At 48.2% G+C, this 22,107-nt stretch overlaps 1 protein-coding gene across 2 annotated transcripts in view; it reads right to left on the bottom strand.

Annotated features, from left to right (window-relative positions):
* SPTBN2 (spectrin beta, non-erythrocytic 2) overlaps positions 1–22,107 on the bottom strand; it is a 680,775-nt gene that overhangs the window by 11,744 nt on the left and 646,924 nt on the right. For both annotated transcript variants that reach the window (XM_078660840.1, XM_078660841.1), the window contains one exon: positions 18,588–18,630. In XM_078660840.1, the coding sequence (XP_078516966.1) occupies positions 18,588–18,630 (43 nt within the window). The remainder of the gene's footprint in view (positions 1–18,587; positions 18,631–22,107) is intronic.

Below are 22,107 nucleotides of genomic sequence, written 5' to 3' on the forward strand. Positions count from 1 at the left end.
CTGGTACACCGGAGGTGGTGGTGCCACTTGAAACCAAAGCGGTGAAGGCACCCATACATAAGATGTTTGATACCTTACGGAGAGACACATACAAATATATATAGAAGTTCTAGCTGAGGTCTCGGATACCGCTCCTCCTCGGAACTCACTGATCTAGTAGATGACATATTGAGGTTGGTTAGTGCAGATTATATTAGTAGGTATTCTTTTTATCTCTCTGCTTTCATTTTCCTTCATTCACTCATGGCAAATTGTTGTTTATAAAATGTTTTTAAATGGTAATGTCTATTTTAAATGTGAGGGACAGTTGAGCCTATTCCTGTCTATCTCAGTGAGAGAGTGGTGCTCTTTCTGTGATGTTTTATTAACTAATAGGTCTTGTAAAGGTCTGCGTTAATGCCCAATAGATTTAAACCTAACACACGTTTGGTTCAAGTGCGTTTTTTGCATTGAGAACCTGGTTTTCACTTTCACAGCTTCTTTTATTAAGCACCAGGGTACCATTGTGGGTGACCAGTGCTCTACACAAATCAACATAACATTTATGAGGACTTATTATGGATGAGAGCTTTTCGTGCTACTTATGTGCCCTTAAGTGCCAAGCTGGATGGGAAACTCTTTGCTCATTTTGAGGCAGGCGGCATTATACATAAATGATGTTGTTCCAGAAAAGATGGCACTTAATATGTAAAGCTTGGATTGCCCCCCTGTACAAAAAAGACTATTTTCATGTTGTGCACCCTGTTAGCAACCAAAGACATGCATAGGCAGTGTCTGGGGATTATGGTTGTGGTTATTTGAAGAGAAAACAAAAACAGAATCAGTCCCTCAGCCCCATAAGGCTAGTATGAAACCTTAAGTCACTGCCTCTTCGAGTGCCTCTTCCTTTGTAAGGTACGTTGTTATCCCGTTCAAAGCATAATGGTCCACTTGAATCTTAAGATGTTTTGGTGGATGGGCACTTTTCTCCCTCTAAATAGAGCTACCTCGATTTTTTCTAGTGAGAGAGCAGCTAAAGTCTAAGAACCTTAATCAAAGACTTATATTTACTGCTATGTTGCAGCCACAGCATAAAAGCTATACCCTGGCCTATTCTAGCCTCAGACACCAGTTCAGTCCATCTATGCTTTACTTCGCATGATTATGGGGCCTACTCACATACTGCATTTTGCATTACATGAATTAGTACAGCAAGACTATTCATGTACTACAAAAATGCTATTCACTAGACTAACGGTGGAAACCTTCGCCTCTGCCACATCTATCTTTTCCGTGTGGAAGTCTCAGCCATGTGTGTTTAGTAAATGAAGGCGCAGCGGTGGACATTGCTTCAAAAATGGGCAATACCCACTACAAAATGGTATAGATTTAAGGAGAAGTAAGGAGGTGTTTGGGGTGAGATGAGGAAACTATTGAGGGACATGCTAATTCAAACATCCATCAAGAAAAGTAAGACCACTGCTATTCACAAACTACACTTCTAAAGGTGCTAAACACTAAAATACCAGAAAACAATCTGAAAAGTACCCCAGTTCTGCCTGGGAGTAAGTCTAGTCACTCACAGGTAGATCAACATACTCCTATAGAAAATAAAAGCGACAAGGACAAAAGAAAATCCCATAGAAAGTAATGTTAAATTAATTACATTATTTTGAGTTTAATATTAAAAATATAGACACTTTCTATAAGTTATGAACTAATGTATAATTTTAAAAATGACTTCTTTGTGAAAATAAAAAAACGTGAACTAATAGGTTAATCTATTAAAAAAGAATTTAAATTAGACAATTAACTTAATCAGATTTAGTCAATATTAAATAAATATTCACATGCTAGTGTGAGTGAGTTTTTACATTTAATTAAAAAAATATATAAAGAAGTAAATATATTTTAGTTAAATAAAATATTAGGCCACATCAGAAAGGAAAAACAATCAACAAATGTAATAGCTTGTCATTCACTTCCATAAAATAAGAGTTCTGTGTCACATTCAATGTGTCACAGTACTTAGCAGGCCACAATAATCATCCAATATAGCAATTAATGTTTACAGAACAGGTTCAACAGAATTGCAAGTTATCTTCAGCAAACAGTACCAACAATTCAAAGGAACAATAACAACCATATTTGAGTTATATAAATATGTACTAATGATTTAACTTGATGAGTTAATGTGCTGTTGCATTTAGTTAGTTCTGGGTTATTTTAAATTATTTTTCAATTGAATTTTTAATCATAATATGGTTATATATATGGTTTTATGAATGAATGAACGGGAGGTTTATAGAGTGTGTTGCAGCTACTCCGAGGAGTGCCCCCGCGCTAAAATGTTTTTTTTTCAAAAGAAAGAAAAAAGCTCATTAATGTTCTCTATACCGGACCACAGGCAGAGCTCTTCTCGAGTGGCACAGATCTCCGGATAGGTGTACAAAGTTACTAGTAGTAACTTGCATCATAACTTTACTCTTAGATGTCTCCCTCCAAAAGTCCACACTGGGGCTTTAATCTACACTGCTAAATGGTGAGTAGCACAAACAAGAAATGCGTTACTTACCTGTAACAGCAGTTATCCAGTATTGGTGTCTTTCATAGATTCACATGCCTGAATCATTCCCCGTCGTCGAGACGGGAGCCTCCGGTATATAACAAAGTAATGTCCTATAGACATACATAAAGAAAAATAGGCCTAAGGGCCTCACCTTAGTAGCCTATCCTTGTCCTTATGCAAAAAGGACCAAACTCTTAGAGCCAGCCAATCAGCTATCACCTCCTTCTAGAACCTTCCCTGCTGGAGCCTCAGTCTCTCAGATTTTCGTACGCACCAAGCTAGGTAGGCGTAAGGCAGGTAGAGAGAGAACGTGAGTCCTTCCAGGGGAGGCGGGAGGGTTGCATGTGAATCTATGAAAGACACCAATACTGGATAACTGCTGTTACAGGTAAGTAACGCATTTCTTATCCAGTATTAGGGGTGTCTTTCATAGATTCACATGCCTGAATCAGAATAGTTAGCAATACATATTATGCACATGTCTGATGCAATGATGCCACATAATCAGTTAGATAATACACTAAGTATCATGCGACTGTAAGTATTAGGATACATCAACATAACCAAATAGAAGAGATGTGCATACCAGGATGGCGGGATGTAGGAAGGCTCACCTCACTGGAATAGATGTCGAAGCACCGCCTGGCCCACAGCTGCGTCCTGCAGAAGCTCAACATCCAGGCAATAGTGTCTGGCGAACGTATGCGGCGACTTCCACGTCGCTGCTCTGCATATGTCCAGAATCGGCACTCCAGCGAACAGCGCTGCTGATGTGGACATTGCTCTTGTGGAGTGTGCGTGCACCGTGGCATTCAACGGCCGGCCGGCCTTTTCATGGCAGAATGCTATCGCCGAAGAGATCCATCTTGAGATACTCTGTTTCGTGAGTGGGAGACCAAGTCTTGGTCTACTGTAGGCCACAAAAAGTTGCGAGGACTTTCTGAAGTCTTTTGTCTTGTCCAAGTAAAATCTTATACACCTTTTGAGGTCTAAGGAGTGTAACGTCCTCTCTGCTGCAGTGGTAGGGTTTGCAAAGAAGGAACGTAGAACCACCGGTTCATTAAGGTGAAAGTCTGAAGGCACTTTTGGCATGAATTTGGGATTCATCCTCAGCACCACTCTGTCTTGTTTAAATTGCATAAACGGTTCCTGAATGGATAGAGCTTGTAACTCGCTGACTCTCCTGGCCGATGTTAGAGCGAGCAGAAGAGCTACCTTCCATGAGATGTACTTGATGGGTGCTCGGTGAATGGGCTCAAAAGGATGGCTCATAAGCTGGGTGAGTACCAAGTTTAGATGCCATGTAGGTGGAATCCTTCGAGGCTTTGGGTACGACCTATACAAGCCTTTGAGGAACTGTTTAATAAGCCTGCTGGACCAAAGCGAAGGGGCCTTCGAGGATCTAGTGTAGCGTGAAATTGCAGCCAAGTGAACCTTTATAGATGCATGCGCCAGTCCTGACTCCGCCAAGTGTAGAAGGTATGGCAATATCTGCACAGGGGTAATATGGAGAGGTGACAGATCTTGTTCCACGCACCATAAGCAAAACCGCTTCCACTTGAGGGAGTACGTTCTGTTGGTACTGTCCGCTCGCGCTTTCGCTAGGACCTCCCTGCATTTCTGTGGGATGTCTAGATGACAGAATTCTCTGTGCTCAGGAGCCAGGCTGATAATCTGAGCGATGGTAGGTTCGGGTGTTGGATCTGTCCGTTGGACATAGTCAGCAGGTTCGGGTGCTGTTGCAGACGAATCGGAGCCCTGATGGAGAGGCGATGAAGGTCCGAGAACCAATGCTGCCTCGGCCAGAACGGGGCAATTAGGATCAGGGTACAAGGCTCTGCCTTCATCTTCCTGAGGACCCTGGGAATCATCGGGAAGGGGGGAAAAGCGTACGCAAAGACGCCGAACCAAGTGATGGAAAGGGCATTTCCGAGTGACCCTTGTTGGGGACGCCAACTTGCGTAGTTTGGGCATTTGGCGTTCTCCCTGGTGGCAAAGAGGTCGATCCTTGGGATTTCCCATTCTGAGAATACCTGATCTAGTGTACCTTGGTCGAGCTCCCATTCGTGAGTGAGAGACGTCCGTCTGCTGAGTGCGTCCGCGATGGTATTGTCCTTGCCAGGGACATATTCCGCTTTGAGCGTGATCCCTTGAAGCACTAGCCAGTTCCAGATTTCTTGCGATTCGCGTGAGAGAGTGAGCGAACGCGTCCCTCCCTGCTTGTTCAGGTAGTGCATCGTCGTGGTGTTGTCCGTCCTGACGAGCACCTGGGAGTTCTGGATACGTGGTAAAAAGGCCTTCAGTGCCAGGAAGACCGCTCGCAGTTCGAGAAGGTTTATGTGGAATGTCTTCTCCTGGTCCGTCCATTTGCCGCTGACTTGTAGGTCCTGTAGGACCGCTTCCCAACCCTCCAGGGAGGCATCCGTGGTGATTACCAAAGGTGCTGCTGGAAGGAGGAAGGGTAGGCCTGTCGACAGATTTCTGTGATTCATCCACCATCGCAGAGTTTTGGACATCTGTGGTGTTATTCTCACTGTGTCGTCGAACGAGCCAGTACTTTGAGTCCATTGGTATGCGAGAGCTTCTTGCAATGGACGCATCCTGAGGCGGCAGTGCGGGATGAGGAGGATACAGGACGACATCATGCCCAGTAGTGATTTGAAAGTTCGAACTCTCATGGTCTTTCTCGAAGCCACAGCCGTGGCCAGAGATACGATCTTGTGTTTCCGTTCCTTTGAAGGAAATGCTTTCACGCATTCCGTGTCCAAGGTTGCCCCCAGGAAGGAGATGCGGCTGGTCGGGGTCATGCAGGATTTCTCGAGATTGAGAGTTAATCCTAAGTGCAGAAAGAGATTGGTGCAGGCGTTGGAGGATGAGGTCGCGCCTGTTGCTGAGCGGGCTTTCACCAGCCAGTCGTCGAGGTAAGGGAAGACCTGGTGACCCATTTGACGCAGGAAGGCTGCCACAGGAGAAAAGCACTTTGTGAAAATCCGCGGGGCGGATTTGAGGCCGAACGGCAGTACTTTGAATTGGTAGTGGCGTCCTGCCACCTCGAACCTTAGGAATTTTCTGTGCCCTTTGAGGATCGGGATGTGGTAGTAGGCATCCTGGAGATCTAGGGAAGTCATGAAATCTCCGCTTTCTAGAATGCCCAGAATTTCTTGGAGCGTCACCATCCTGAACGACTGACTCTTTAGGAAAGAGTTGAGGGCTCTGAGATCCAATATGGGCCTCCACTTTTTCCCCTTGTTGCGAATGAGAAAGAAGCGGGAATAGAATCCCTGTCCTCTTTGAGATGGTGGGACCAGCTCGATCGCTCCCTTCTTCAACATCGCGGATATTTCCAGGAGCAACGGCCGTAGATGTTTGTGTGGCAGTTTGCGTGGCGGTGTTGGAGGTGGGATGGTGATGAATTCTAGGGAATGGCCGAATCTTATCAATTGTAGGACCCACCGATCTGTGGTTATGAGATGCCAATTCTGTAGGAAATGGGTCAACTTTCCTCCAATTTTGAATGAGGGATATTGTTGCTGGACTGGCCGGAGTAATCGGTCACTGGCGGCCGCCAGTGCCCCTCCTCTGGTTCTTTCCTCGGAAGTTCGATCGTCCATAGGAAGTTTGGCGGTTCTGCTGTTGCTTCTGTGGATACTGCGACTTATTCTGGTATGAATAGGAGGATCTATTTTGGAAGGACCCCCTGTATGAGGGCTGACCCCTGGACCTGTTGCCCCGAAAGGACTGGTTCCTAGCCTGCAGCGTACCCAGTGCTCTAGCCGTATCGGTGTCTTTTTTAATGTTCTGGAGCGCTTCATCAATTGTGGCTCCGAAAAGATGTTGGCCGTCGAAGGGCATGTCTAGCACCTTTGTTTGAACTTCTTGCCTAAATGAGGTAGCCTTAAGCCAGCCCTGGCGCTGCAGGACTGCTGCTCCAGCTAATTGGCGAAAGCCAGTCATGGCTCCATCTATGGCACAATCTATGATTTCCGCTGCCGAGGCTTGACCTTCCGAGAGCAGTGCCTTGACCTCTTCCTGCATCGTATCTGGTAGCTCCGCCAAATAAGGTACCATGTCCTCCCACAGTTGGCGATTATAGCGTCCTAACAGGGCAATAGAGTTGGCGACTTTGATAGTCATGGCTGACGTAGTGGTGAACCGTTTCCCAATGGTATCCAACTTTCTTCCCTCTTTGTCCGGTGGTGCTGACAAGGGAGAGGAAGGGTAGCGGGAATTCTTATGAGCTGCCTGGGTCACCACTGAATCAGGTTTTGGGTGCCCATTGAAAGAAACAGCCGCCTTGGAGGGAGCTTTGTATTTCTTGTCCAGACGTGGGATAACCGCAGGTATGGACGCCGGCGTGGCCATCAGTTTCTTTCCCTGGTCCCAGAGAAATTCAATAATCGGAATTGATTTAGTGATCTTTTTTGTTTGTTCTTTAAAATCATATAAGAAACATTCTGTTTCCGTTGTTTCCATTTCCATGTGGAAACGCTTCGCTGCCCGCTCCATTAACTTATGGAACCCGCCAATGTCCACTGGCGGAGAATCCGATTGGCGTGGTTGGGGTGAAGCTGGGGAGGGCGCGACATACTCATCGTCGTCGTCGTCCTGATCCGTGCGACCCTCAGGGACTTCGCCTTCTTCCATTTCCTCCGCTTCCTCCTCCGAGGATTCCACTACTTGAGGTGAGACTGCCTCATGGGAGGCCTGCGGACGTGGTCGCGTCTGTTGTGGGGCTGCCGGTGGAGCAGATGTCGCCGGCGTTGGGCCCCTATTCTCAGCATCCCGTGCCTCCGGGAAACGCTGCTTGTAGTCTCGGATGAGATGTTTAAGGTCATCCACGATGGACACCGGAAGGCACACCATAGGGGTCACTTCCGTCCGTACCTGCGCTCGGAAAGAGTGTTCCTGGTAGGTAAATTCCTCCTGTTCCTCATCAGTGCTTTGGCATTTCACGTGGAGGTCAGAGATGGACATAGCTTGAGTTGTTGTTTCCTCTTCCGAGTCTTCACTCTGGAGAAAATCAGAAGGTAAGTGGCTCTGCACTTTGCTCGGGGAGGTCGTTTCGGGCGTGATCAGCTTCTTTGGCACTTTGCGCGGTGGTGTCGGCGGAGGCTGCGTCCATGACGACGGTTCCACTAGCTTGGACTTCTTCCACGGGTCCGCGTTGTCCCTGGTCGTAGACGACCCTTCCGTCGACGGTTTCGTCGTCGACGGCATGTTCTCCGTCGACGGGGGTTCAAGCGACGAGATTTTTGTCGTCGTCGATGTTTTCGTCGACGACGTCCTCGTCGACGATGCACTCGTCGACGATTCATTTCTCGTCGACGATTCATTCCTCGTCGACGTCTTCGTCGTCGACGGTCTCGGTGACGCGCCTTCCGTCGACGGCGGGCTTCTCGTCGTCGACGTCCCTGGCTTGGTCGTCGATGGGTTCCTCGTCGACGGGGTCGTCGTCGACGATGGGTTCCTCGTCGACGGTGTCATCGTCGACGACCCCGATTTTGACGTCGATGAGCTCTTCGTCGACGGGGTCGTCGTCGACGGCCCCGATTTCGTCGACGATGGTGTTTTAGACGACGACGATTTTGACGTCGATGAGCTCTTCGTCGACGGGGTCGTCGTCGACGGCCCCGATTTCGTCGACGATGGTGTTTTAGACGACGACGATTTCAGCAGTATGACAGATGTGATGGGCCTACCTGCCGACGATGATGATGATGGAGTGGTCGTCGTCGATGCGAGGACGGACGACGCCGTCGTCGTCGACACCGTCGTCGTCGTTGTGGAGACGGCGAGTGGCGTCACAGCCTTCTTTTGCGTGGAAGATGGCGTAGGCTTGGTGGATGAGTGCGCAGGCTTCTTAAAGGCGTGAGAGCCTATGTCAGACACTGAGGAGGTTGTAGATTTGGCCTCTGAAGATTTCTTATGCATCTTCATAGGAGGAGTGTCTGAGGGGCCAGGGGGGTCCCCCCTTGGCCTCTTGAGGGAGACGTCCGAAGTCATGGAGAAGCTTCCCTCTGAGGACTCCACATTATCCCTCTGTTTGAGCCTGTCCAGCCAAATGAGAAGTCGGCCCTCTCTATCCCTCAAGGTCTTATTAGGGAAAGAGCAACAGATCTTACAATCCTTAGGGACGTGGTCTGGGTAAAGGCAGTATAGGCACAGGTCGTGCTTGTCCTCCACATGGAGCCTTTTCTTCCCACATGAAGAGCAGGCCCTGAAAAGGGCTTTCTTCTGGGATCCAGACATTCCTTAAAATGGCAAGGAAAGACAGCACTTACTGCAATTGAAGAATCTTATATATCCCAGTTGGAGAATTTGAGAAAGTAATCCTGTTTCCAAGTGAATAAAGTAGGTTTAGAAGAGATCCTGAGGAGAGCTCAGGTTGGAGACTCCCTAGCACAACGTGCGGTAGAAAATCTGAGAGACTGAGGCTCCAGCAGGGAAGGTTCTAGAAGGAGGTGATAGCTGATTGGCTGGCTCTAAGAGTTTGGTCCTTTTTGCATAAGGACAAGGATAGGCTACTAAGGTGAGGCCCTTAGGCCTATTTTTCTTTATGTATGTCTATAGGACATTACTTTGTTATATACCGGAGGCTCCCGTCTCGACGACGGGGAATGATTCAGGCATGTGAATCTATGAAAGACACCCCTAATACTGGATAAATATATTTACAACTAATTGCAAACAAGCAAATAAACCTACATGTGTAAAATTACCTTGGTGGCAAGGGCCCTACTTTTTCCTACGACTGTAGGTGGTCGTGGACCTAAAAATGCAATTCTAGAATTTCTTATGAAAGATCTACTTTTGAACAGCATTAATTTTGCAGCAAAATCAGTTTGGGCCTGATGAGAGGAACAAGTTACTTACCGTAGGTAAGTATCTTTCAGGTGCAAACTCAAAACTACTTGCAGATTCCTCACCAACTGAATCCCCCTCCAGGTGCCAGACTGGGTCCGGAAATTTGAAATAACGGCCCTAAGCCAATAGGTGGCTTCTCAGCTCCATCTCGGTTTCGGTTGCATATAAAGCTCCACCTCGGTGCAGTGACGTAAGTTCCTCATCCTTTCTCTCAACCACGAGCAGAGACCAGGTGGATATGATTGAGCAAAATTGCAGTGTTCCAAAACTAACTTGGGAATTTATAAACAGATGTAGGACCATTATTCAGAACAGAGACATGTGGGATAATTGAGGAATCTCCAAGATAATAGATCATCAACCAAAAGGAAAATGCTAATTACCCTGTAAGCACTTCTTTATAGCATGTAGTGCTACACATTCACATGCTCAGCATACTCCTGCCATACAGTGTTGGGCTCAGATACCTGCAAGTTTGTTTTGTTAGAAGTGGTTTTTTGAGTTGTAAGAAGTGCTAGGACTACTAACTTAAGTGTACAATGTGTATGGGCACCAACTCCATGTTAGATTGTTTTTCGCACAGTGGGTGAGAGTATAAGATGAGTGAATCGCAATGTGTAGTGAAAAGAAGACAAGTCTCTGGGGAAAAGGCCGGGCGCATGTGAATCTACAGCATTAAGTACCGAGGCTTACAGGGTAAGAAGTATTTTCCGCTCATAACATAAGTGGCTGTTGTGAGAAGCTGGGATACTGTTGCAGTAAGCCCCCCACTTTTTGCCAGACTACCTACTTTACACCTCTGCCTACCTTTGGGGATCCACATGACTCTGTTCACACTATATCTTACTTTGGTATAGTATATACAGAGCCAGCTTACTACATCTGTAGATACTCATGCTTATCATAGACTGTAAAACAGTACCCTAAATTAGTGGTGGCAAGCATGTGGATTATGTATATATCTGAAATAAGGCCCTTAACACTGTTTGGCCGGCCAAGGCCTGCTGACGAGTCACACTGTCCATACAGGTTTGCTTGATGAGGTGTCTGGTATGAATCAGATGGCTTCCTTGCAAATATCCACTAGTGGGATGTTTCCTAGTAAGGCAATGGCTGCTCCTTTGTGCAGCTTGGGCGGAGCAGATAAAACCCTTTATGCATTGTGACAGCAGGCTTGAATACACTTGACTATCCACCTAGCTATGCCTGCCCTGGGCATGAGATAACTTTTCTGAGGCTTTGGAAAGGAGACAAAGGGCTGATCCGATTAAGAGAATAGTCTGGTCCTGAGGTCTCTTGACATCCAAGGTGAACGGTGCTCTTTCTGCAACATAATCTAGTTGCAGAAAGAAGACGGGGAGCTCTATGGTCTGGTTCAGATGGAAAGGTGGCACAACCTTAGGGAGGAAGTTAGGATTGTTCCTAAGGATAACCTTCTCCTTATAGAGGTTGGGGGGAGAGCGCTTGCAGCTCGCTAATGCGCCTAAGCTATGTAATGGCCATTAATCAGGCCAACTTCCAGTAGAGAAACTAAAGTGGGCAAGAATTAATTGGTCTACGAGTGGCCCAATAAGCCTGTTGAGGGCTACACTGAGATTCCACACATGAACAGGAGGGACTCTAGGGGTATCACCCGCTTGATGACATTCTTGAAGGCCTTGGCAAAGGGAATTCTTAAGAGGGATATGGATCAGGGACTCCACCAGGGACCAGAAGTCTCTAATCTCCATCACTCCCAGATGGCCTCCCTAACCCAGAAGTGAAGCATTGGTCACCACTGTCAGGTCTGGGTGAGGAAGGAAGTGGGGTCTGTCACTGACTCAACTTTGATTCAGTAGCCACCACGGCAGACCTCTTGCAGTCTCCTCCAAAATCTGAACATGATTGGAGAGATCCCCTTGATGTTGGCCCAATAGAAACTTTGTATCCCACTGCAGAGCCAGCATATTTCATCTGGTGTGCTCGGCCAGCAGGATGCAGGAGACCATCAGTGCCTGCAGCCTCAGAGTTGACCACACCAAAATCCAGGACCAAAGCTGAAAGATCGGGATCATAGCCTGAATGTCCTGGACTCTCTTTCCTGTGGGGAGAGGTTTTAAAACTTAACCGTGTCCAGATGGCTCCAATGAAGAGCAGGGATTGAGAAGGAATCAGGTGACTTCAGCACGTTGACAGTGAACCTCAAAGATGACATGAGGTTGACCGTATTCTTGAGGTGGTTGACAACTGTTAGGGGCAACCCCACCTGCAACAGCCAGTCGTCGAGACAGGAGAAGACTGGCACTCATGACCTCAAAACTGAAAATGTGTATTTGTAAAGCGCATGTTCACCCATGAGCTTTTTGGCGCTGAATAACATGTTTATTGTTACCCAACTCAATGGTACTCATCTTATTGACCTCAGAAGGATGAAAAGCTGAGTGGATGCGCTGGGATTTGGACCTGTGACCATGAGGTCGAAATAGGCCCCTACAGTGGATGCATTAGTACACTAAGTCACCAGACCAGGCTCCAGTACCACCATGAATTGCAGGTAGTGCCGATGGGTTGGCAGGACGGGTATATGGAAATAGGCATTCTGCCGGGCAAACATCACCATCCAGACTCCAGGGTTGAGGGCAGACAAGACCTGAGGTATAGTGAGCATTTTCAATTTCTCCTTTTGCAGGATGGCCTTGAGAGGGCACTGATCTAAATTAGAATGAAGGTCACTGTCGTTCTTGGGTACTAAGAAGTAGCAGGAATAATAACCACAACCTACTTCTGGCACAGGCACCCTCTTGATAGCCACTTTGGCCAAAACAGCAAGCACCTCCTCCTGCAAAACAGGGAGATGGTCATCCGTCAGTCATTGGGGGGATGATGGAAGGCGTGGCAGGGTTTAAAGGAAGATAGAGCGTAGTCCTTCCAGACAATATGGAGTGTCCACCGTCTGATGTCATGTTTTGCCAACCCAGAATTGAAAGATTCTTCTCCCCATCCAGTGGCTGTCTTCCTGTAAGAGCAAGCTAAAGAGGATTGACAGGTAGAGCTGCAGAGGGAGGGGTGTATTTCAGCCCACTGACCTTGGCCGCAGGTGTGGTGGGCGCCACACTGCTGGGTTCCCTGTGTGGCTGGATAGTCTGGTGGTACAGAGTACCTCTACCAAAGAAAGGGGCGGTTGAACAGATGCTGCTGGAGAGGTGGGGCAGACAGTAGCCCTCCTCTCTTTAACGTGCTCCAGCACAGAATCAGCCTGGTCTCCAAACAGGCATGTCCACGAGTGAGGGCTGGACATCGTAAATCATCAGGCACGCCAGTAAGGACTAGTGGCGAGTCCCAGTGGACGTGGAAACAGCATCCCAACGGAAGTGGAAACCGCACCCCAACAAACAGCTGGCATTGACAGACTGGAGTATTAGACTGGTGGAAGAAAAGAGTTGCTTTCCAAATATGTCGCCTATATAGATTCTCCTTCTGGGGGTGGTGACCATATTCAGGTTAGACCAACTCGTGGAGGCTTGCAGCACTGAACTTTCAGTGTAAGGGTGATGTGACAAAAAGGAAGGGTCACCCGGAGCAGGGCAATGATGATTGGCAATTTGACCATTAACGTGGGGGCCACAACAAGGTTTGGCTGAGGCCCCCAGTAAGGCACTAATCAGTGTCTCATTAAACAAAAGGAGGGGCTCAGAAGATGACTGCCCCGGTTGTAGGAGCTCTGTTAAGACACTGGCCTTAACCTCCATGGTGGGAGCTAGTTTTCGTACCAGTTATCATCCTGGTAGGGTAGTGCAAACTCATCCCCCTGGTCGTAGTCAATATTGGAGTCAGTTCTGAAAAGTGAATGTAGAGTATGCAACAAAACAGGGGGTGGAGGGTCTAGGGGAAACTTTAAAAGACCTGCGCAGATAAATTTCCCAGTGGTCGCAGCTTGAGTGAAGTCCGGGGTACGGATGGACAGAACCGTGCCTCACATCCTGAGCTGTTGCCAGGTGAGATGCTCACTCACAATTTCCGGGTGACATCAATACAACTGTGAACCACCGCAACTAAGACAATTGGTATCTGTAGGTTTTATCTGTTTCAATCACACTACCAAGTGCTCTCATGATTATCACAGTCACTTTCTTTTCACCATTAGCAGTAGCATTGAACATCTAGCTCCTGAGGAAGGCCGTGATCTCATTAGGATTAACATGGCCGAAACATGAAGGCCTGTTATCTGGATAAGTACAGCTATATTTCTTAAACTGCACACGCACGGTTTTTTAATCTTGACACCAAGAGTTACCCGATTCTTTATTTCTCCTGGTAGCCAATTTTAGATCCCACATCACTTTAACTTCTCATGCACTGCGCCCATCACTCAGAAAGACTATTACACCTCACATCAGGTGAATCCTAGTAGATCCAACATATGGCCAGTGTCTATATAAAAAACATCCCTGAGCTCCTCCCTCACAGGGAGGGAGTTGTAGCCCTTGGTTGCACTAGGTGTTGTAACCAAGAGGAGATCCCAGCTGATGAAGCATGATAAAATTCTGTCCTTTTAAAAGGTTTACCTTCATGTATGAATAAGAGTTTTTGCTTGTACTGTTTGCTCTTTAGCTTTTTTAAGCTTGCCAGACCCGCGGATAACTGGTTGTTTTAATGCGGACTATGTGCCTTTCCTGTGGAGGGGGCAATGCAGGTGGGGGAAGTGATGCCACAGGTGGCATCGGGCACGACTTTGTAAGAGGTCGAAGCGACATCGGAAAGGACTATCAGGGTTTTATCCACCGGTGTTGAGGAGCCCAGGGCTGGCGACTGTGGCGGCTCCAAAAGCAGAGTCAGTAGTGGAGTCAGGGGCGAGATGGGCTCAGAGGGTCCACCTGGCAACAAGGGTGAACCCGCCGGTGGTATTCCAGTGAGCCTCTCAGCTCCTTGGGGCACTAAGGCACACCAGAGGAAGTTAGAAGGCATCCAAAGAGCCTGAGCATAGCTGCACAGAACTCTGTGATCTGCTTAGGCGTGGCTGACGGCCCTAGAAACTTGGGTTGTGCCAGTGCCAGCTGTGGGATCAGCTCTGAAATTGGTCGACTTCAATAGTGGAACTGGGAAGAGTGACGCTGCCCCTTTACCAACTCAGGCGAATAGGAGTGGTGCAAGGTGGTGGAATCCTGTTTAGATTCCATGTGTTTTTACTTAGACTTATTTGACTACTTAAAATGACTACTGGACCAGCCTCTGGAACGACTAAGTCTGCTTCAAGAACTGGACTGAATTTTCCTAGTGAGCTGCAATTTGGAGCGGTCCAGGCGAGGAGTGCTCTTATGCTTTGCAATGTTAAGTTTCTCCTTGTGGTCCCTGTGGGAAAGTGCCATCTTTCTTGCATGGTATGCCTCCACTTTTTGCTGAAAAGCTGATGTGCTTTGACTGAGTGTTCCCTGGGCTCCTGCCAATAAGGTGCCAAGGGCCTGTGTTCCTTCCCTAAAACTGTATTGAAGCTAAAACCCAATTGGCATCTCTGGCCACAAGTCAGCCCCTGGTAAATGGTACCATGGGTACCCAGCGCATTGTAACCAGAGAAGACCCCTAAGGGCTGCAGCACTTATTGTGCCACCCTTAGGGGCCCTGCACCCTTACACACACACATTGCCTTTGCAGGCTGAGTGTCATGGTGCAGAACTAAACAAAGAGTCAACATGGCGCACATCCCTGTGTGCCATCCCCACAAACCCACTGCCCTGGCATACATCAGTCACCCCTCTAGCTGGGTGCCCTATGCCAGTGGCGTGGGCACAGGTGCATGAGCCCTGAGCCCCTACAGTACCCAGGGCCATTCCTGGGCACTGTAAGTGCAGTGATGCCATTAAGAGTACATGGTGCTGGGAGGTTGTCATTATGAACTCCACAGCACCATAATGGCTACACTGAAGACTGACAAGTTTGATTCCAAACTTCTCAGCACATTAAACCCACACTGATGCTAGTGTGGGATTTAATGTAAAATGCACTACAGAGGGCATCTTAGAGATGCCCCCTGAAACCTAACCTACAATCCACGTTTTGTCTGAGAGGCTGCCACACAGCAGACATGTTGCTGGACCCCTGGGTGGAGAGCCCCCCGCTCTCCTGGGCCTGCAACAATGCACATCCTGGGTGAGGTGCTAGGTCTCCTCCCCCAGGATGGGCAGGGGGAAGTTTCAAAGGAATTACGCCTTTGTGAGCTTCTTCAGGCCACTTGCTGTACTCAGCAACTGGCCCCCACCAGTTCTGACTGGCGGGAAACCTTACGTCAGGAAAGGGGGTGTGCCAGCCTGTGCTAACTCCACCCCTCAGGTGGAAGAGGCGAGGTGAAGCACGACTCCGGGCTATCGCCATCTTGAGGATGGGGAGCCCTACCCACTCAATGCTAGGCTCCTGCCCCCTCCCACAGGAGAGGAGCAGGTTAAGTGGTCTACCCACCCCAGGACAGGGACCTATTAGTCCCTGCCCTCACCCTACCTGTAAAGCCCCTAAATTTCGAAACAAGACCAAGAAGAAGACCTGCCGTGCAGCTGCTAACAAAAGGACGACATCAACTGACTTGGCCCCAGCCCGACCGGCCTGTTGATCCATGAACCTGCTCCTGCTAAATCCCGGCGTCTCCTGCGGACAGCAACCTTGAGAACCCCGGAGGACCTGCCTGCCTGGACCCTTTTAGAGACTGGGACTCCCATGGGCAGTGGTTCTGCTGAAACAGCAACACCCCGGGTGCCAGCCAGGAACCGCGGATCCAGCCCACTCTGCACCCGCCTAGCCCGGCCTGTGCCCGAGTGGACAAAGACCCCGAGGACGTCCCTCCGGCGATTCTGACCCAGAATCCTGTGCCCAAGGACCCACCTCGATGACCCAGACAACGCCTGCAGCCTCTGAACCAGGGACCCCCCCAACCGCGACCAGCCGAGGGTAAGATTTCCCGAAGGCAAAAGACACCCCTGCACCCAGCGCCCCCGGCCTTTTGTGCCCAACTCCAGGGTGCCTACCTACCCTCCAAGATCCCAACTTACCCCTCGAGTGTTGGCCCCTCCAGAAGATCCTCCGTCCCCGAACCTGCAGCCTTTGTTCCCTTTTCAAGATCTCCATTGAATAACATTGAGCGCCCGACGGCTCAAAAGCACCCTGCACCCAGCCGCCCGAGTGCCCCTGGCAGTGCAACCTTTGTCCTATCCTACTTCCCCATTTGCCCCGAGCAAGTGACCAGGAGGCCAGCTCCCACAGCCACGTGGCCTGCTAGCCAGCAGCCACCAACCGAAGGCCCTCTGCCTCTCTTTGGATAAGATTGGGCCTAACTACCTCTGCACCCGGCTGCTCCTGTGCCGCTGAGGGTGTACCAACTGTACCTACCTGTCCCTGGGAGACCGCTGAGTCTATGCCCAGAACCTTAACTCTGCCAGTTGAGTACTTACCTGAAAGCCGATAACTCACTTTTCTTCCATAGGCTAACATTGACTGGTTTCCCTTGGAAATTCTTTTAAGTGTGGAGTTTTGGAACTTTAAAATATTCACCTAAAATCAGCCGAACAACGAATTCCGATTTACTCACCTGTTATCAGGAGAGACCTCAGTGCTGCATCTTTTAGCCCAGCACAAACCCTGAAAAGTAATTCTTACTGTACTTACCAGTAACCTGAATTGTCTTCCAAAGGAAACCATTGACTGTTTTTCTGTGAAATTTCTTCTAAGTGTCGATTTTGGCAAACTACAAATATTCTTTAAAAATCGTACCAACTACCAAAACGTAATTACTTACCGGTCTTAGATAGATGTCCCAGTGCTGAACCTAGGAGTCCAGTACTGGATTACAAAAGTAACGTGAACATACTTTACCTGCAAATTGAATTTCATTCCATAGAATAACATTGGTAATTTCAACTGAAAAAGTGTTAAAGTGTCAACTTTTAAAATACAATAATATTCCTTAAAAATCACTACTATAACCAAAACGCTTTTACTTAACTGTTTAAAGTACATGTCCCAGGACTGAATCTAGAATTCAGTCTTGTGGTTAGAAAAGTAATCTACAAAGTAATCAACTGCATTTAACCCAAAATTCCCATTGAGCTCAATGTTGCATTGTGTTTGAAATTGTGTTGCCTATTGCAACAAACTGTAACTATTGCATTAAAAAAGTATTTAACTAAAGTAACTCATTCTGAGAAAGTATATTTTGATACCTTGTTGGTTCTAAAATAAAACAACTATATCTTTTGATGCAAAACAATTGGCCTAGAGTTCAGTTCTTGAGTGTGTGAGACCATTTGCTGACTGATTGTGTACAACAAATGCTTTAAACTGTCCTCTGATACTACCTTACTGCTCGACCAAGCTACGACTTTAGAGAGTAAGGTTATATCTAACTTTAGCCTCTGCCAAACCTCTGGGGATTGGGGACTCTATACACACTGTACCTTAGTTTGGGGTCCAGTATATATAGAGCCACTTTTTTACAGTCCCTGATGGCCTTTGGGTTCATCGACTCACAGTCGCTGCAGGCCTTGTAGTTGTGGCCCGACCCCAGCATCTCAAACATACCTGGTGGGGATCTGTCACAGACATCTGCTTCTGACTATCCCTACAGAGTTTAAAACCGGTCTTTGGAAGGGTGACATCCCTTGCACAAACAAAACATTTGTAAAGGCAATAGTCTCTGAGAGACTTGGAGGCGCTCCAGATCCATGTCTGGAGGTGCAGAAAGAAAATAACTAATGTCAGTGCGTGGGAGAAGCATCTATATAGGGTCTGCACATTACTTATGGAGCAGAACGGCGTTGGTGTGGGGCTACACAGTGCTACCTTCCGGATTGCAGAGGTACTGCTGAAAAGTTTTAGGATACAGTCTGACGTCTAGGAAATATGCAAAAGGTAAGGAATCTGTGGCTATAAGTCTATTAGAAACAAGTATACACACTTCACTGGGTTGTTTTTGTAGACGGATTGTGTTACATTTCAAACGTAGATTCAGGTACAGTCTCAAATTATTGTTTTATTCTTATTATTCTTTAGCTGACCAGAGACCCCTTAGATCTGTGAAAGGTAGAGGGACATTGGTCTTTAATTGCCTTTCTGTGACACAACCCCTGTAGACATCCTAGTAAATTCCATGCATCTGTACTTCTTACTAGAGGAGGACCAAACATACAGAAGAAGGAATGTATGCAAGCATGCTTACCTCATCCTTTGCTTGGAATAAGTACTCCTTCCCGTCTGTTAAGCTATTAAAAAAACAAAAGAACAAAAGATCAGTCCTGGTCACTTCAAACAAGGCACACACAATTAAGATAGCACCACTGAGAGAATTCTGTTAGTTGTACTGTTGGAAACGACACCGCAACAAAGAGAAGCAGGGCAGTATGAGCACCCATAAATAATGCAGTGGCATCAAGGAAATGAGAGGACCTCCATCAGATCCAGGCAGACATCCTGCTCAATACAGATGGCAGTCTAAGATGAACAAGCCTTCCTCTTTTTCATAGACGTTTATGCTGTACGAAGAACAGGCATCAGCGCAGATTCACATGCACCTTGAATAAGCACACCTTTCACGACATAAAAGACATGACTGACAACATTTTTACATCATATGAAGTATTACCATGAGTGCACACAACACATAAATAGGTTGAAGATACATTTCCAGTATGTTTTAAGAGGTCATGATTTATCCTCATGGGTGAATTATTTTACAGCCCTCATTAGGAGGGCGATTACAAAAACCACACCGCACCGGAATTGCTCAGTGACAAGGGCAACCCCTATGCTTGAATGATCGATCACTAGTATTTTTCTGATTGCTCACCAATAAATATGCTTGGTACCCAGTTCTTCACATTAACACGTGTAACTTTGTTGTATCGAGGAGTGAATGTGGTAGCACACCAGGCTAGTTTTTTCAGTATATTTGGCCTTTACGAGCAGAAGATCCCTATATTGGCATAACGTTCTTTTTTGTACCTGCTGGTTTCTCTTTTAAGGGTACTCACCAGCTGTGAGTTTCATTTTGAGAATACCAGCATGAATGAATGTTGAGCGCTCCTTTGGAAAATCTTAAGCCCATCGTTTGCTGCAGGTTCCCGCACTTCCCTCAGCGCATCACAGACATGCAGGCAGTCACTGTTCCGAGTCTGTGTGTATCTTTACTTTGAAAAACCAGCAAAAACGTAGGTGCAGCGGAAGGTCTGGTTGGGTTGATAAGGGCCGGTCACGCTCAGTGGTTAGGATTTACATGCACTGAGGTGCCCTTCAAGGAGCAGCATTGTATCAGTGCAAGGATTCCATCACAACAGTTAGCGGCTTTCTGGATGCCAAATTAAGACAAGGTGATGCTAGCGTTCCGCAATTTATGAGGAAAAAGAAACCAGTTATTTAGCTGTAATTATGGTTTTGTAGCTTGAAACACTTTGGGAGCCACATGCTTTGTACATTTCCACCAACTAGTGGTTAGGTCCAGAAGAACAAGTTACTTACCTTCGGTAACGATATATCTGTAAGAAACAGTAGTTAGTATTAGATTCCTTACCTTAGAATATCCCCAGGCGTCAGTCTGGATCCGGAAACTTTTGCGTAGCAGTACCCCTGCGCGTCGGTAGGCGTCGTCTGCAGGCGTCCCCTGCGGCTCCGCGTCGTCGTGCGCCGTGATGACGTCGCTGGAGTATATAGACGCCGCCTCCGCGCGCTGACGTCAGTTCTTTGCACACAGCTTTTCCGCGCCAGAACACGCAGAGCCATGTGAGAACTAACACTGGTGCCATTTGAAACTAGGGCCCTGAAAGGGATGTCCTTAACCCTAGGTATCAGTTCGCAGAACGGGGAGGACGGGTGGGGCGGTAAGGAATCTAATACTAACTACTGTTTCTTACAGATATATCGTTACCGAAGGTAAGTAACTTGTTCATCTGAAAGAAACAGGTTAGTATTAGATTCCTTACCTTAGAATAGATACCCCAGCAATACCAACCCCGGTGGTGGGTCTGCGAACCAATACAAACCTACACCAGAAAGTCCTGGAGGACCGAACGGCCAAAGAAGCCATCCCTCCGGACTTGACTGTCCAGGCAGTAGTGCCTCGCAAAGGTGTGCAGCGAGGCCCACGTAGCCGCCTGGCAAATGTCCTGCAAAGGGACTCCCCGGCCCAGGGCAGTAGTAGCCGCCGTGGCCCGAGTGGAATGGGCCCTCAGCCCAACAGGAGGCTCCTTCCGAGCCAAAGAGTAGCATGCTTTGATGCACAGGACGACCCACCGAGAGATGGTTCGTTTCTGTACCGCCCTTCCCTTCTTCTCACCCACGTAGCCAACAAACAGTTGGTCATCCACCCGGAACTGGCGTGTGCGATCCATATAAAATGAAAGCGCACGTTTTGGGTCCAGACGATGGAGCCGCTCTTCATCCTTTGAAGGATGCGGAGGCGGGAAGAAGGAGGGTAAGGTGATGGACTGCCCGATGTGAAAAGCAGAAACTACTTTGGGCAGGAAAGAAGGCCTAGTCCTAAGAACCACCTTGTCAGGATGGACGGACAAGAAAGGAGGTTTAACAGAAAGAGCCTGGAGCTCACTCACTCTCCTGGCAGAGGTGATGGCAACCAGGAAGGCCGTCTTTAAAGTGAGAAGACGGAGAGGACAGGAATGAAGCGGCTCAAAGGGAGCGCACATCAAGAATGTCAGAACCAGGTTAAAGTCCCACTGAGGCATCACGAACGGAACAGGAGGATACATGTGCGTGATGCCTTTCAAGAATCTCAGTACAATAGGGGACTTGAATAAAGATGGCTGATCAGGTAGCCTTAAGAAGGCGGAAAGGGAAGAAAGGTAGCCCTTGATAGTGCCCAGAGCAGAGCCCTGCTGGGCAAGAGAAAGAAGGAAGAGGAGAACCTCAGAAAGAGGGGCAGAAAGGGGATCCACAGCCTTTGCTGTGCACCATACCACAAATCTGTTCCACCGACAGGCGTATACCGACTTTGTGGAGGGACGCCTGGCTGCCAGAATCACATCACAGACTTCAGGAGGCAAGTCGAATGGCCTCAACTGTCGCCGCTCAATCTCCACGCATGGAGGTGGAGGCTGGACAGGTTCGGGTGGAGGACCGTCCCCTGCTGCTGCGACAGAAGGTCCTCCTGAAGGGGCAGGCGGATCGAGGGACCGACTGACATGCTGAGTAGCTCGGGATACCAGTATCTTCGAGCCCAGTCCGGAGCCACAAGGATAACTTGGGCCCGGTCGCGCCTGATCTTCTTCAGCACTCTGGGCAGAAGTGGTATAGGCGGAAAGGCGTACAACAGACCGCAGCTCCACTCGCGCCGAAAGGCGTCGCCGAGCGAGTGCCGTCTTGGAAACTCCAACGCGCAGAACTGATGACATTGCGCGTTCTCTTCTGTGGCGAATAGATCTAACCAAGGCTCTCCCCATTGCTGAAAGAGGCCGTTCGCCACGTCCGAGTTCAGACGCCATTCGTGATCCACCGAGCACCGACGGCTGAGTTCGTCCGCCCTGGCGTTCAGAGAACCTGCCAGGTGTTGAACCGTCAGAGTCACGCCCTGACCTTCCAGCCATTGCCAGAGGCGCAGAGCCTCCTGGCAAAGGGTCCACGACCCCACACCGCCCTGTTTGTTGCAGTACCACATGGCGGTGGTGTTGTCCGTGAACACCTGCACTACACTCCCGTTGACAAAGGGGAGGAATGCCTTCAGTGCTAGGCGA

Source organism: Lissotriton helveticus, chromosome 9 (assembly GCF_964261635.1).
Source record: "Lissotriton helveticus chromosome 9, aLisHel1.1, whole genome shotgun sequence".
Lineage (NCBI taxonomy): Eukaryota > Metazoa > Chordata > Amphibia > Caudata > Salamandridae > Lissotriton > Lissotriton helveticus.